Source organism: Fundulus heteroclitus, chromosome 11 (assembly GCF_011125445.2).
Source record: "Fundulus heteroclitus isolate FHET01 chromosome 11, MU-UCD_Fhet_4.1, whole genome shotgun sequence".
Taxonomy (NCBI): Eukaryota; Metazoa; Chordata; class Actinopteri; order Cyprinodontiformes; family Fundulidae; genus Fundulus; species Fundulus heteroclitus.
Genome location: NC_046371.1, coordinates 32,412,585 through 32,426,976, shown reverse-complemented (window position 1 = coordinate 32,426,976; position 14,392 = coordinate 32,412,585). Strand labels below are relative to the sequence as shown.

At 38.9% G+C, this 14,392-nt stretch overlaps 1 protein-coding gene across 5 annotated transcripts; it reads left to right on the top strand.

Moving 5' to 3' along the window:
• The first annotated feature begins 1,649 nt into the window (after nucleotides 1-1,649).
• On the top strand, nucleotides 1,650-10,345 carry LOC118564596. 5 transcript variants are annotated; one of them, XR_004931964.1, is made up of 15 exons: nucleotides 1,650-2,240; nucleotides 2,399-2,457; nucleotides 3,957-4,065; nucleotides 5,020-5,078; nucleotides 5,204-5,312; nucleotides 6,267-6,325; nucleotides 6,451-6,559; nucleotides 7,514-7,572; nucleotides 7,698-7,806; nucleotides 8,492-8,550; nucleotides 8,671-8,770; nucleotides 8,880-9,193; nucleotides 9,399-9,542; nucleotides 9,659-9,757; nucleotides 9,992-10,345. XR_004931964.1 is itself a non-coding variant. In XM_036143403.1 (12 exons), the coding sequence occupies exons 1-12, from the start codon at nucleotides 2,211-2,213 to the stop codon at nucleotides 8,952-8,954; spliced, it is 936 nt and encodes a 311-aa protein (XP_035999296.1). In that variant the 5' UTR covers nucleotides 1,650-2,210; the 3' UTR covers nucleotides 8,955-9,257. The 5 variants fall into 5 exon arrangements, 1 of the variants encoding a protein (XP_035999296.1); XR_004931966.1 differs by having other exon boundaries at nucleotides 1,650-2,457; nucleotides 8,492-8,770; XR_004931965.1 differs by lacking the exons at nucleotides 1,650-2,240; nucleotides 2,399-2,457; nucleotides 3,957-4,065 and adding an exon at nucleotides 4,473-4,860.
• The last annotated feature ends 4,047 nt before the right edge of the window (nucleotides 10,346-14,392 follow it).

The window sequence follows — 14,392 nt, the reverse complement described above, 5'->3', positions numbered from 1 at the left end:
CAGCAAGTTATGGATGTTTTATTAGCGAGTTTTGCTAAACAAGTAAAGCACTTAAAAAGACTCTAAACATACAGCTGGAACGGGACTGATCAAGGAAGGCTTTCCTCCCTGGCAGTGATCTCCACTGACACTGAGAGACTTTTAAAACTGAAGAAGATAAAGAGAACTTTTACCGGAAAATTATAATATTTTTGTTCAGAAAGAGCTCCGCATGGACTTCATTTGTAAGTAGAGGTAAGACAGCGATAAACAGAACTCATAAACTGTTACCAATCAGATGACAAATAATTTAGTTTTATTTTTTTCATCAAAGAATCAATATTTTTCCATGTCTCTTGGTGAATTGATTTGGCTCAATCAGTCTCCTTCAGCACTTTCCAATGAGTCTACTCTGTAGAGTGTATATATTTGTAAATCTGACTCTGGTGACGTCAGTGCCTCACCAGCATACCACAAAAATGGCAGAACAGGATAGATTTAAGGAGATTTGCTCTCAGATGGAGCTCAGAACAGGGTTAAAAGGAGGGAATGGGGGGTGTAATTAATAAGGAATTCTGACCAAGGCATTGCAGTTCCACTTTATATGGACCACAACTCATTGATGCAGCTAAAAAGCATGATGTGGCCCCTTTAATAAAAGTGTACCATAAGTCTAGCCGCCTTACTAATGATCACATTATGACCAATGAATGAGTGAATTGAAAGAGCAGGAACATTGTTGAAAAATTAACAACATTAAACTCCTCTTATCAGAAGTGTGAAAACAAGCAGTTTTCACACTTCTCAAATGATGTATAAAGAAAAACAGTTGCTTTTATAGCACACAATCCTTATTTTGATGATTACGTCTCTATAGTGCTACAGTGCAAATTCAGTATTCAGTTTTTGAACTGCTGCAGTTTTTTGGTGAAAATGGCAGGAGGTGGGAGGATGAATTATAAGGCATTCTCCCTGGTCCACTTGTGTGAAAAAATACATTAGGTATTCTTGGATCACAGGAGATGTTTTATTTTAAAGTGTAACTCCCCCCGATTTAAGGGCATAACACCACAACCAGACACTTTTGGGAAAAGAAACGCCACCAAAGTGGTAGATTCAAAGAGAGAGATGGGGGTTTTAAGCAGTGCTGAGTACTGCGAAAGTCCGGACGAAGGAAAACTGTGTTTCATTTCCAACATGAGACCCACAACTGAGAGGAGGTCCTCAATATTACACAGTGGTGCTCCAGGAAAAACCGCATCCAGAACACCAGCAAGACCAAGGAGTTCATCGTGGACTACACGAGGTCCAGGAAGACTGAACACGCTCCTCTCTTAATATACGGGGAGGTGGTGGAGCATGTGTTGAAGGTCCAACAACAGCTCTTCTTTCTCAGGCAACTGAAACGCATTGGACTTTCTGCTCAAAAGCCTTTATAGAGCCAGGAGTGAAAGCACTGAGCATGACAGTGTGGGATGGCAGCTGCACTGCATTAAATGCGGGTGGTGTAGCTGATTAATTGATCAATTATTGAATAAATGGCTCCTTTTTGTTGCATTTAATTTTTGGCCCTGTGTTTATTTCACTGCGTCATTATGCTGAAAAAAAAATCCCCGTGAGGACCCTGGTAGTGTCTTGCCTAAAGACACTAAGACGGTCAGACGAGGGATTGAACCGACAACCTGCCAGCTGCAGGAAACGCCCCCTAATTCCCTCCTCCCACTCTAACAAACTACCGTCTAAATGCAGCTGTTGGTTTTACATGTAAAGTTTGTGGCACTTCAATGCAAAATTTGGAGAAACCGTAGGTGGTATGAAAATAGTGTCTTCAATTTTAAAACAATATGATGGATTTCTCTAAAAACAGAAAGTTAAACTGTGTTTCTACATGAAAGTATGACAACATAGTAAAGCCTGAAAAACAGTGAATTTAAATTTCTATGTCTTTAATGGGGCATAGAGTTGTATTATATCTCTAATTGTTGCTATGGGAGGCCCCAACAATTGTGTTTTTAAAAATGTACACAAATACACTTAAGATGTTTATTTTTGAACAGCTGCTAGGTAATTATGCGTCCGCATGATGCCAAAATGATTTCATTCAAATATCAGCACTTAAGATATCCCTTAACAGACATTTGAAAACCCACTTTCCATATATTACGGCGATAGAGAAGTACTTGCTTAAATTTATTACAGTTTTTGAGATACTTTGCTCAGTAAGTGTGAAGATGTTTTCCTGCATTTGGAAAAAACAAAAGGTATGAACCTGATTCTTTGTGTAATCTGCTGATTTGACTTAATGCACTAAGATGATTTCCACTCAATTTGATCGTAATTTAGTTTGACTTGTTGCTACTAATTTGTGAAAAGGTAACATTATCAAACTTTAATATCTGTTTTTACAACTTTTTAACAGAAAAGCCCTCCAGGGGATGTACGCTCTGGAGATGGTGATAGCGCAAGTCTGCAGAAGAGGTAAAGTTTTATAACAATCCTAACTTGTTTCCACATAGTTTTAATTTATCAGACTTTATTTCTAGGCACTTCTTAACCAATCACTTAATCTGGGTGGCATTAACCTGGCCTCTGGTAATAAAGTAAAAAATCTTGGTGTTATTTTTGACCAAGACATGTCATTTAAATCCCATATTAAACAGGTTTCCAGAGTTTCCTTTTTTCACCTCCGGAATATCGCCAAAATTAGAAACATTCTGTCCAGGAGTGATGCTGAAAAACTGGTCCATGCATTTGTTACTTCAAGGCTGGACTATTGTAATTCTTTACTATCAGGAATTCCACAAAATGCAGTTCAAAGCCTTCAGCTGATCCAAAATGCTGCAGCAAGAGTTCTGATGAAAATCAACAAGAGGGATCATATTTCTCCAATTTTAGCTTCCCTTCATTGGCTTCCTGTTAAATCAAGAATAGAATTTAAAATTCTTCTTCTAACGTATAAAGCCCTTAATAATCAAACTCCATCATATATCAGAGCTCTGATTACCCCGTATGTTCCTAACAGAGCACTTCGCTCTCAGACCGCAGGTCTGCTGGTGGTTCCTAGAGTCTCTAAAAGTAGAATGGGAGGCAGATCCTTTAGCTATCAGGCTCCTCTCCTGTGGAACCAACTCCCAGTTTTGGTCCGTGAGGCAGACACCCTGTCTACTTTTAAGACTAGGCTTAAAACTTTTCTTTTTGACAAAAATTATAACTAGTGACTCATGTTACTCTCAGCTACCTTTATAGTTTTACTGCTATAGGCTTAGGTTACTGGAGTATATCAGGATCTAATTTTCTCACTATATTGAGTTCTACTGTTCTTCAATTATGCATTATGTGTTGTCATTTCTGCTTTAACTTTCTGTTCTCTCTCTTTTCTCTTCATAGTAGGTACACCTGGTCTGGCGTTCTGTTAACTGTGACATCATCCAGAGAAGACGGCTCACCCGCTACTACCATCTAATGTAGAACAGATTACTAGATCAATGTGCTTCTGTGCCTTTTTGTTTCTCTTGTTGTGTCTCTGTTCTGTCTTCTGTAACCCCAGTCGGTCGAGGCAGATGACCGTTCATACTGAGGCCGGTTCTGCCGGAGGTTTTTTTTCCCGTTAATGGGTGGTTTTTCTTCCCACTGTCACTTCATGCTTGCTCAGTATGAGGGATTGCAGCAAAGCCATGTACAATGCAGATGACTCTTCCTGTGGCTCTACGGTTCCCCAGGAGTGAATGCTGCTTGTCGGGACTTTGATGCAATCAACTGGTTTCCTTATATAGGACATTTTTGACCAATCTGTATAATCTGACCCAATCTGTATAATATGATTGAACTTGACTTTGTAAAGTGCCTTGAGATGACATGTTTCATGATTTGGCACTATATAAATAAAATTGAATTGAATTGAATTGAATTATTTTCCTGTAACAAATGACTTGGACACCCACAAATTTGACATTTTCTGCTTATTTTTCTGATATCAGGCTACAGAGAGAGGCATGGTCTCCCATTTCCACCACAACCCCTGATAACAGCAAGGCTCCCAGGACTAGAAAAACCTCCTTCTGGCAACGCTGGTCTCTTCATAACAAGGTATGTATAGTAGAGCTGATCATTTTAATTAATAAGCAGCAAAGAAAAGTGGTTGTAATTTGTGAGTGTCAGCACAGTCTGAGCTCATCTGTGTGGATTTAGAAGAAAAAGCAGACCCATCTCCCACAAAATGTGGACAGGGTCACAATCCTATCACCCTCTGTGACAGAAAGGAGGTAAAACAGCAGTTTTCATCAACAGCAGTTTTATATTTTATTATTTTATGTAGGAAAAACTCCCTAATTCCCTCCTCCCACTCTAACAAACTACCGTCTAAATGCAGCTGGTAGTTTTACATGTAAAGTTTGTGGCACTTCAATGCAAAATTTGGAGAAACCGTAGGTGGTATGAAAATAGTGTCTTCAATTTTAAAACAATATGATGGATTTCTCTTAAAACAGAAAGTTAAACTGTGTTTCTACATGAAAGTATGACAACATAGTAAAGCCTGAAAAACAGTGAATTTTAATTTCTATGTCTTTAATGGGGCATAGAGTTGTATTATATCTCTAATTGTTGCTATGGGAGGCCCCAACAATTGTGTTTTTAAAAATGTACACAAATACACTTAAAATGTTTATTTTTGAACAGCTGCTAGGTTATTATGCGTCCGCATGATGCCAAAATGATTTCATTCAAATATCAGCACTTAAGATATCCCTTAACAGACATTTGAAAACCCACTTTCCATATATTACGGCGATAGAGAAGTACTTGCTTAAATTTATCACGGTTTTTGAGATACTTTGCTCAGTAAGTGTGAAGATGTTTTCCTGCATTTGGAAAAAACAAAAGGTATGAACCTGATTCTTTGTGTAATCTGCTGATTTGACTTAATGCACTAAGATGATTTCCACTCAATTTGATCGTAATTTAGTTTGACTTGTTGCTACTAATTTGTGAAAAGGTAACATTATCAAACTTTAATATCAGTTTTTACAACTTTTTTAACAGAAAAGCCCTCCAGGGGATGTACGCTCTGGAGATGGTGATAACGCAAGTCTGCAGAAGAGGTAAAGTTTTATAACAATCCTAACTTGTTTCCATGTAGTTTTAATTTATCAGATTTTATTTTCCTGTAACAAATGACTTGGACACCCACAAATTTGACATTTTCTGCTTATTTTTCTGATATCAGGCTACAGAGAGAGGCATGGTCTCCCATTTCCACCACAACCCCTGATAACAGCAAGGCTCCCAGGACTAGAAAAACCTCCTTCTGGCAACGCTGGTCTCTTCATAACAAGGTATGTATAGTAGAGCTGATCATTTTAATTAATAAGCAGCAAAGAAAAGTGGTTGTAATTTGTGAGTGTCAGCACAGTCTGAGCTCATCTGTGTGGATTTAGAAGAAAAAGCAGACCCATCTCCCACAAAATGTGGACAGGGTCACAATCCTGTCACCCTCTGTGACAGAAAGGAGGTAAAACAGCAGTTTTCATCAACAGCAGTTTTATATTTTATTATTTTATGTAGGAAAAACTCCCTAATTCCCTCCTCCCACTCTAACAAACTACCGTCTAAATGCAGCTGGTAGTTTTACATGTAAAGTTTGTGGCACTTCAATGCAAAATTTGGAGAAACCGTAGGTGGTATGAAAATAGTGTCTTCAATTTTAAAACAATATGATGGATTTCTCTAAAAACAGAAAGTTAAACTGTGTTTCTACATGAAAGTATGACAACATAGTAAAGCCTGAAAAACAGTGAATTTTAATTTCTATGTCTTTAATGGGGCATAGAGTTGTATTATATCTCTAATTGTTGCTATGGGAGGCCCCAACAATTGTGTTTTTAAAAATGTACACAAATACACTTAAAATGTTTATTTTTGAACAGCTGCTAGGTAATTATGCGTCCGCATGATGCCAAAAATGATTTCATTCAAATATCAGCACTTAAGATATCCCTTAACAGACATTTGAAAACCCACTTTCCATATATTACGGCGATAGAGAAGTACTTGTTTAAATTTATCACGGTTTTTGAGATACTTTGCTCAGTAAGTGTGAAGATGTTTTCCTGCATTTGGAAAAGACAAAAGGTATGAACCTGATTCTTTGTGTAATCTGCTGATTTGACTTAATGCACTAAGATGATTTCCACTCAATTTGATCGTAATTTAGTTTGACTTGTTGCTACTAATTTGTGAAAAGGTAACATTATCAAACTTTAATATCAGTTTTTACAACTTTTTAACAGAAAAGCCCTCCAGGGGATGTACGCTCTGGAGATGGTGATAGCGCAAGTCTGCAGAAGAGGTAAAGTTTTATAACAATCCTAACTTGTTTCCATGTAGTTTTAATTTATCAGATTTTATTTTCCTGTAACAAATGACTTGGACACCCACAAATTTGACATTTTCTGCTTATTTTTCTGATATCAGGCTACAGAGAGAGGCATGGTCTCCCATTTCCACCACAACCCCTGATAACAGCAAGGCTCCCAGGACTAGAAAAACCTCCTTCTGGCAACGCTGGTCTCTTCATAACAAGGTATGTATAGCAGAGCTGATCATTTTAATTAATAAGCAGCAAAGAAAAGTGGTTGTAATTTGTGAGTGTCAGCACAGTCTGAGCTCATCTGTGTGGATTTAGAAGAAAAAGCAGACCCATCTCCCACAAAATGTGGACAGGGTCACAATCCTGTCACCCTCTGTGACAGAAAGGAGGTAAAACAGCAGTTTTCATCAACAGCAGTTTTATATTTTATTATTTTATGTAGGAAAAACTCCCTAATTCCCTCCTCCCACTCTAACAAACTACCGTCTAAATGCAGCTGGTAGTTTTACATGTAAAGTTTGTGGCACTTCAATGCAAAATTTGGAGAAACCGTAGGTGGTATGAAAATAGTGTCTTCAATTTTAAAACAATATGATGGATTTCTCTAAAAACAGAAAGTTAAACTGTGTTTCTACATGAAAGTATGACAACATAGTAAAGCCTGAAAAACAGTGAATTTTAATTTCTATGTCTTTAATGGGGCATAGAGTTGTATTATATCTCTAATTGTTGCTATGGGAGGCCCCAACAATTGTGTTTTTAAAAATGTACACAAATACACTTAAAATGTTTATTTTTGAACAGCTGCTAGGTAATTATGCGTCCGCATGATGCCAAAAATGATTTCATTCAAATATCAGCACTTAAGATATCCCTTAACAGACATTTGAAAACCCACTTTCCATATATTACGGCGATAGAGAAGTACTTGTTTAAATTTATCACGGTTTTTGAGATACTTTGCTCAGTAAGTGTGAAGATGTTTTCCTGCATTTGGAAAAGACAAAAGGTATGAACCTGATTCTTTGTGTAATCTGCTGATTTGACTTAATGCACTAAGATGATTTCCACTCAATTTGATCGTAATTTAGTTTGACTTGTTGCTACTAATTTGTGAAAAGGTAACATTATCAAACTTTAATATCAGTTTTTACAACTTTTTAACAGAAAAGCCCTCCAGGGGATGTACGCTCTGGAGATGGTGATAGCGCAAGTCTGCAGAAGAGGTAAAGTTTTATAACAATCCTAACTTGTTTCCATGTAGTTTTAATTTATCAGATTTTATTTTCCTGTAACAAATGACTTGGACACCCACAAATTTGACATTTTCTGCTTATTTTTCTGATATCAGGCTACAGAGAGAGGCATGGTCTCCCATTTCCACCACAACCCCTGATAACAGCAAGGCTCCCAGGACTAGAAAAACCTCCTTCTGGCAACGCTGGTCTCTTCATAACAAGGTATGTATAGCAGAGCTGATCATTTTAATTAATAAGCAGCAAAGAAAAGTGGTTGTAATTTGTGAGTGTCAGCACAGTCTGAGCTCATCTGTGTGGATTTAGAAGAAAAAGCAGACCCATCTCCCACAAAATGTGGACAGGGTCACAATCCTGTCACCCTCTGTGACAGAAAGGAGGTAAAACAGCAGTTTTCATCAACAGCAGTTTTATATTTTATTATTTTATGTAGGAAAAACTCCCTAATTCCCTCCTCCCACTCTAACAAACTACCGTCTAAATGCAGCTGTTGGTTTTACATGTAAAGTTTGTGGCACTTCAATGCAAAATTTGGAAAAACTGTAGGTGGTATGAAAATAGTGTCTTCAATTTTAAAACAATATGATGGATTTCTCTAAAAACAGAAAGTTAAACTGTGTTTCTACATGAAAGTATGACAACATAGTAAAGCCTGAAAAACAGTGAATTTTAATTTCTATGTTTTTAATGGGGCATAAAATTGTATTATATCTCTAATTGTTGCTATGGGAGGCCCCAACAATTGTGTTTTTAAAAATGTACACAAATACACTTAAAATGTTTATTTTTGAACAGCATTGCTAGGTTATTATTTTTAACTTGTTGCTACTTATTTGTGAAAAGGCAACACTATCAAACTTAAATATCTGTTTTTACAACTTTTAAACAGATAAGCCCTCAAAGTGATGTACGCTCTGGGAATGGCGAAAGCTTAAGTCTTCAGAAGAGGTAAAGTTTTATAACAATCCTAATTTGTTTCCACGTGGTTTTAATTACTTTTTTTCCCCCTGCCACAAATGACTTGGACATCCAAAACCTGACATTTTCTGCTTATCTTACTGATATCAGCCAGCAGACAGAAGCACCATCTCCTTCTACCATCACAACCAGCGAGGCTCCTAGAACTAGAAAAACCTCCTTCTGGCATTGTTGGCGTCTTCTTAACAAGGTATGTATAGCAGAGCTGATTATTATAATAAATAAGCAGCAAAGAAAAGGGGTTGCATTTTTTAAATCTCAGCATGGTCTGACTGATTTCATCTGTGTATACTTAAAAGAAAAAGCAGAGCCATCTCCAACAAGATGTGGACGCGGTCACAATCCATTCACCTTCAGTGACAGAAATTAGGTAAATTAAAACTTCATCAACTGCAGTTTAATATTCTATCATCTATTTTTAAGTTGTCGTTATAGAGGTTTATGCCACCACAGAATTAATTTTATTTTTTTCTTTATTTTACAGTTGTTGCACAAGTGAGAAGTCTCAGGGAGGAGAGACTGGTGTCGAGTTCAGGGCCTCACCTGTTCTTGACAGTCCTGTCTCTGCTCACCATGAGCCGCATCTCCAAGTAGTCCCACAATGCTCCACCACGTATGAGTTTCTTTACATTAGACTTTTTAGAGGTCAACCCAGTTTCAGTCATTACAAAGTAAAATATAAATATACAAATACAAATGTGAGATTGTTTTGCCCCAGGAATCATTGGTTACTTGTTTAGTTTTTTCTCCACTTGTCCTCAAATTAAACTAATAACTGTCTTGTGGACAGTCTTAATTTTTTTGTGTCTTCTTCATAGTATACAATGCACTGGTGATTTTGGGGATGTCGAAGATGGAGGACTGGATGGTTTTCCTGCATCTTCCAGAGAAGGAGACTCCCAAACTGGCCAGAACAGCAGAGTGGAAGAGACTGTCTTGTCCTCTACTGCCACAGCACAGATGTGAGTTATTATTTGGAGCTCAATAATATTTATATTTTATAGTTTTTCCAAGTTTCAAATGAAAAGTCATGTTGATCTGTTTTTGTGTGGTGATTTTTGTGTTGCTTCATTACCAGCATAAACAACCAAGAGGACTGCAAAGAAAGCGAGGCTGATGTCCAAGACAACATCCAACCTGCGTCTGAAAGTCAAGACAAGACTCCCGAGAAAGATTGGTATGAAAACTGTCTAGTCTGGATTCAGGATGTTTGAATAGAATCATGCATATGCACTTACACACAATTTCTCTGTTTCAACACTCAATATATATTTGACCTCCCTTAACTATCACAAAATAGTCTGCTGCAGAATTAAAAACTAGGTACTTGGCATATTATGGTCTGCATGTTTACGTATTAAGAATGTTGTGTAATTACAGACGTCTGAATGTATTTGCATTCTCTTTCCAGCCCTTGAAGAGCTAACGCACCTGCCATCAGGGCTTGCAAAATGAGTCACATTTCTTTAACTTTTCCACATATAGTCACATTACAAACAAAAAATACAAATACATTTTATTGGAGTGTTATGTGAAAGACAAAGTGGTATACAACTGTGATGTAGCAAGAAACTAATACATGGTCTCTTTTTTTAACAAATAAAAAACTGAAAAGAGCAACGTGCAAAAGTATTCAGCATCCCCCAGTAAATATTTCTTGGAACCGCGTTGTGCGGTAATTACAGCTGCAAGTCTCTGCCAGTTTTCCACGTCTTGTGACTGAAATTTTTGGCCATTCTTCTTTGCAAATCAGTTCAAGCACAGTCAGATTAGTTTGTGAATAGCAGTTTTCAGACCTTATCAGATCCAAAGATTCTTGATTTGGTTTAAGTGAGAGGTCGACCGATACAGGTTTTTAGGGCAGATACTGATTATTTTGACAACATGCAAATCGGTACCCGATACGTGAAAAGTAAAAATAATACAATTGAAAATGTTGAGTACAACACAAAGTATCTATCTTTTAATAATAATATTATTAATAAACATAAAGACACTTTTGACATTCTCTTTAATTTCATAGTAACATCTACCCAATTATATTTAATTACTCAAATGCAGACTTTGGTGAATTAAAATCTGCTATTAATTTGATTATTAAAATTGGCTGATTACAGCAAGTGTTTTCAAAGAACTGACCCAAATACTGTTCTTATACTGCTAGACCAAAAAAAAGTTACATTTTTTATTGTTAAAGAGTCAAATTAAATTATTCAAAATAATCTATAAACTTGGTGAATACAACAATTGAGCAAAACCCTTTTTAAAATTTTGGATCTAAAATAATTTACACGTTAATTTTCTACAAAATATCTGACATTTAAAATAGTTATATTTTGCTGAGCAGGTAAAACATTAATGTGATTGTTTTGGTTTTAAAAAACAATTGTGGTCATTTTTCATTCCTTTGACTTGACAATTTTGTACCGAAAAGTTAGGACACCCCTGCTGTAGAGGCAACTGCAGTAAATGGATGAAAACTCATTTTACATGTCAGACATGTATGAAAAAGGGTGAAATAAAAAGCTTCTAACTTGTGCAAAGCTCCTTTTAAAAAACACAAAACATTAACGATGGCTAGCAAACAATATAGAACATTTAAAATATAACAATAAAAAATAAACACTTAATTGTTTGTGCACTTCATGTAGCAGCACAAGGCCTATGTAGTGCAAATTACGTTCCCGAGAAATGTTCTATTTGACTTATATATTAAACATATTTGCTCTACTTAAAAAAATGACCATGTTTTACTATCCTATCCATTCTGCTTCAACTGGCCTGAAGGAAACTGTCAAAGACACCGTCTTACTTCAACTAGCTTTGTGACTCTCAAACTAAACTTAATAACAGCGACAAAAGATTTTCTTGTTGTGGGGAGGAGGAGGAAACCTCCTAGACTGACCACTGCTAAACATTATTTTCTGCAAAGTTAAATGCTTCAAGTGTTGTGATTATTTTTATGCGCATACATGGCTTCATATCGACGAGCACTAACACAGCGGTGGCAGGTGGCCAGCTGGAGATCAGACATGTTTTTTTTAGACAGTGGGATGGAGTTTTATACCGACTTTAACAGCTTAACCACCATTTACAAACCAGCATTGACCTGCGAGTTTCATTGAGTGGAAGTAAAAACCCTGCTCCGTTCTCAGTAAAACAGCTGTTCCCACCCGCTCACAGGGACTGACATTCAAAGGGCAAATACCGCTAAATTGTCAATCAGTCTGACATTAGCAGGCGCTCTCTGCCAGGGAGGCAGCGGCAACGTATGCGCGTCACGGGACGTCAAAGCATGGTGGCTGAATGCGCCAATGGATCGGCCAATGCATGCAGTGTATCGTCCCATCCCGATACAACAGAAAACACAAATATTGTATTTTTAACTGTCTGATTTAGTATTTGCCCTTTGAATATCTGTCTCGGTCACTGTGAGCGGGAGGGAACAGCGGTTTCACTGAGAATGGAGCAGGGTTTTTACTTCCATTTTCACTCACAGAAACTCGCGTGTCAATGTTGACTTTTAAATGTTTAAAGTCGGTATAAAACTCCATCCCACTGTCTAAAAAAACATGTTTGTTTCCAGCTGGCCACCGCTGTGTTAGTGCTCGTTGCCATGAAAAGTCGGCGTGTACACGCATGAAAACAATCACAACGCTTATAGCATTTAACTTTGTAGAAAATAATGTTCAGCGGTGGCCTTTTTCTTCCTCCTCGTCCCCACAACAAGAAGTTCTTTTCTCGCTGTCATTAAGTTTAGTTTAAGAGTCGCAACGCTATTTGAAGTAAGACGTGTTGGAGCAGGAAAGATGTGACAGAGTGGCGTAGATTGGCTACGAGCGCTCTTTCTGTGTGCGTATGTGAGCGTCTTCCTCTGTGTGTCCATCTTTGACAGTTTCCTTCAGGCCAGTTAGAGCAGAATGGATTGGATAATAAAACATGGACATTTTTTAAGTAGAAAAAATAAGTTTAATATATAAATCAAACAGAAGATGTTCTCCAGGAAGGCAATTTGCATTGGCCTGCCTGTCTCCTCATAAACTTTCCAGCACTTTCCACCTGTCATGCAGCCCAGCTCTTACTCCACCTCCTTATTAGTTCCACCTGTCGTTCCTAATTAAGACTGGATTCAGTGCACGTGCCAACACCTCTACTTAAACCTCCGTCAGTCTGCTCTTCTCTGCTGGATCGTCATCATTCTTCATCCAAACCTCGTCCTGCCTCGTGTTTCTCACGCCTGCTAGTCAGAGCCTCCTACGCCTGCTAGCCAGAGCCTCCTACGCCTGCTAACCAGAGCTTCCTACGCCTGCTAACCAGAGCTTCCTACACCTGCTAGCCAGAGCTTCCTACACCTGCTAGCAAGAGCTTCCTACACCTGCTAGTCAGAGCTTCCTACACCTGCTAGCAAGAGCTTCCTACGCCTGCTAGCCAGAGCTTCCTACACCTGCTAGCAAGAGCTTCCTACGCCTGCTAGTCAGAGCTTCCTACACCTGCTAGCAAGAGCTTCCTAGGCCTGCTAGTCAGAGCTTCCTACACCTGCTAGCAAGAGCTTCCTACGCCTGCTAGTCAGAGCTTCCTACACCTGCTAGCCAGAGCTTCCTACACCTGCTAGCCAGAGCTTCCTACACCTGCTAGCAAGAGCTTCCTACGCCTGCTAGTCAGAGCTTCCCACACCTGCTAGCAAGAGCTTCCTAGGCCTGCTAGTCAGAGCTTCCTAGGCCTGCTAGTCAGAGCTTCCTACACCTGCTAGCCAGAGCTTCCTACGCCTGCTAGCCAGAGCTTCCCACGCCTGCTAGCCAGAGCTTCCTACACCTGCTAGCCAGAGCTTCCCACGCCTGCTAGCCAGAGCTTCCTACACCTGCTAGCCAGAGCTTCCCACGTCTGGTAGCCAGAGTCTCCTACGCCTGCTAGCCAGAGCTTCCTACACCTGCTAGCCAGAGCTTCCTACGCCTGCTAGCCAGAGCTTCCCACGCCTGCTAGCCAGAGCTTCCTACACCTGCTAGCCAGAGCTTCCCACGCCTGCTAGCCAGAGCTTCCTACACCTGCTAGCCAGAGCTTCCCACGTCTGGTAGCCAGAGTCTCCTACGCCTGCTAGCCAGAGCTTCCCACGCCTGCTAGCCAGAGCCTCCTACGCCTGTTAGCCGGAGCTTCCTACGCCCCCGAGAGTCAGAGCTTCCTACGCCTGCAAGCCAGAGCCTCCTACGCCTGTTAGCCAGAGCTTCCTACACCTGCTAGCCAGAGCTTCCCACGCTTGCTAGCCAGAGCTAATACTTTTCCTCTTCTCCCATGCACAACACTGGTGTCATTTCAACATCTGGGCAGAGGGGAGAACTTTTGCAAAAACTCTGGAACTATGCTCCTTTTAATTAATGATTATTTTATATTTATATTTTGGTTTAAATTGGCAGTTGTGTAACATTTGTTATAATTGTGTAATTTTTCTCATGTAAATGGGAAATCAAAAATCAATATCCGCTTCAAATCGGCCAGAAAAAAATCGTCCACACGTATCGGGTATCACTTTGCCTGATGTCAAAATGATTGGTATCGGCCTTAAAAAAATCCTGTATCGGTCGACCTGTAGTATACACCATTAATGTGTAAATGCTGTGATTTTTTTTTTCCCAATATACACATTATGTGACATGATCCAAGCTTCCCCTATTTCATTTGTTGCTACTAAGCCCAGAAATGCAGCTTCCTCTTTACTGTCATCACCTGCTGCCCATATTTCTTTTATTGTTCCAGATCTGCACACTCTTGCATAGTGACCCTTCTTTTTACACCGATTAATCAGTGCATCTCTGGCTGG

Bases quoted from the DNA above. Each gene is read 5' to 3' on its own strand.
- LOC118564596 (XM_036143403.1), top strand. From the start codon at position 2,211: ATGTTTTCCTGCATTTGGAAAAAACAAAAG. The intron at 8,551-8,670 runs GTAAAGTTTTAT...TACTGATATCAG, and splicing joins AGCTTAAGTCTTCAGAAGAG to CCAGCAGACAGAAGCACCAT. The intron at 8,771-8,879 runs GTATGTATAGCA...TATACTTAAAAG, and splicing joins GTTGGCGTCTTCTTAACAAG to AAAAAGCAGAGCCATCTCCA.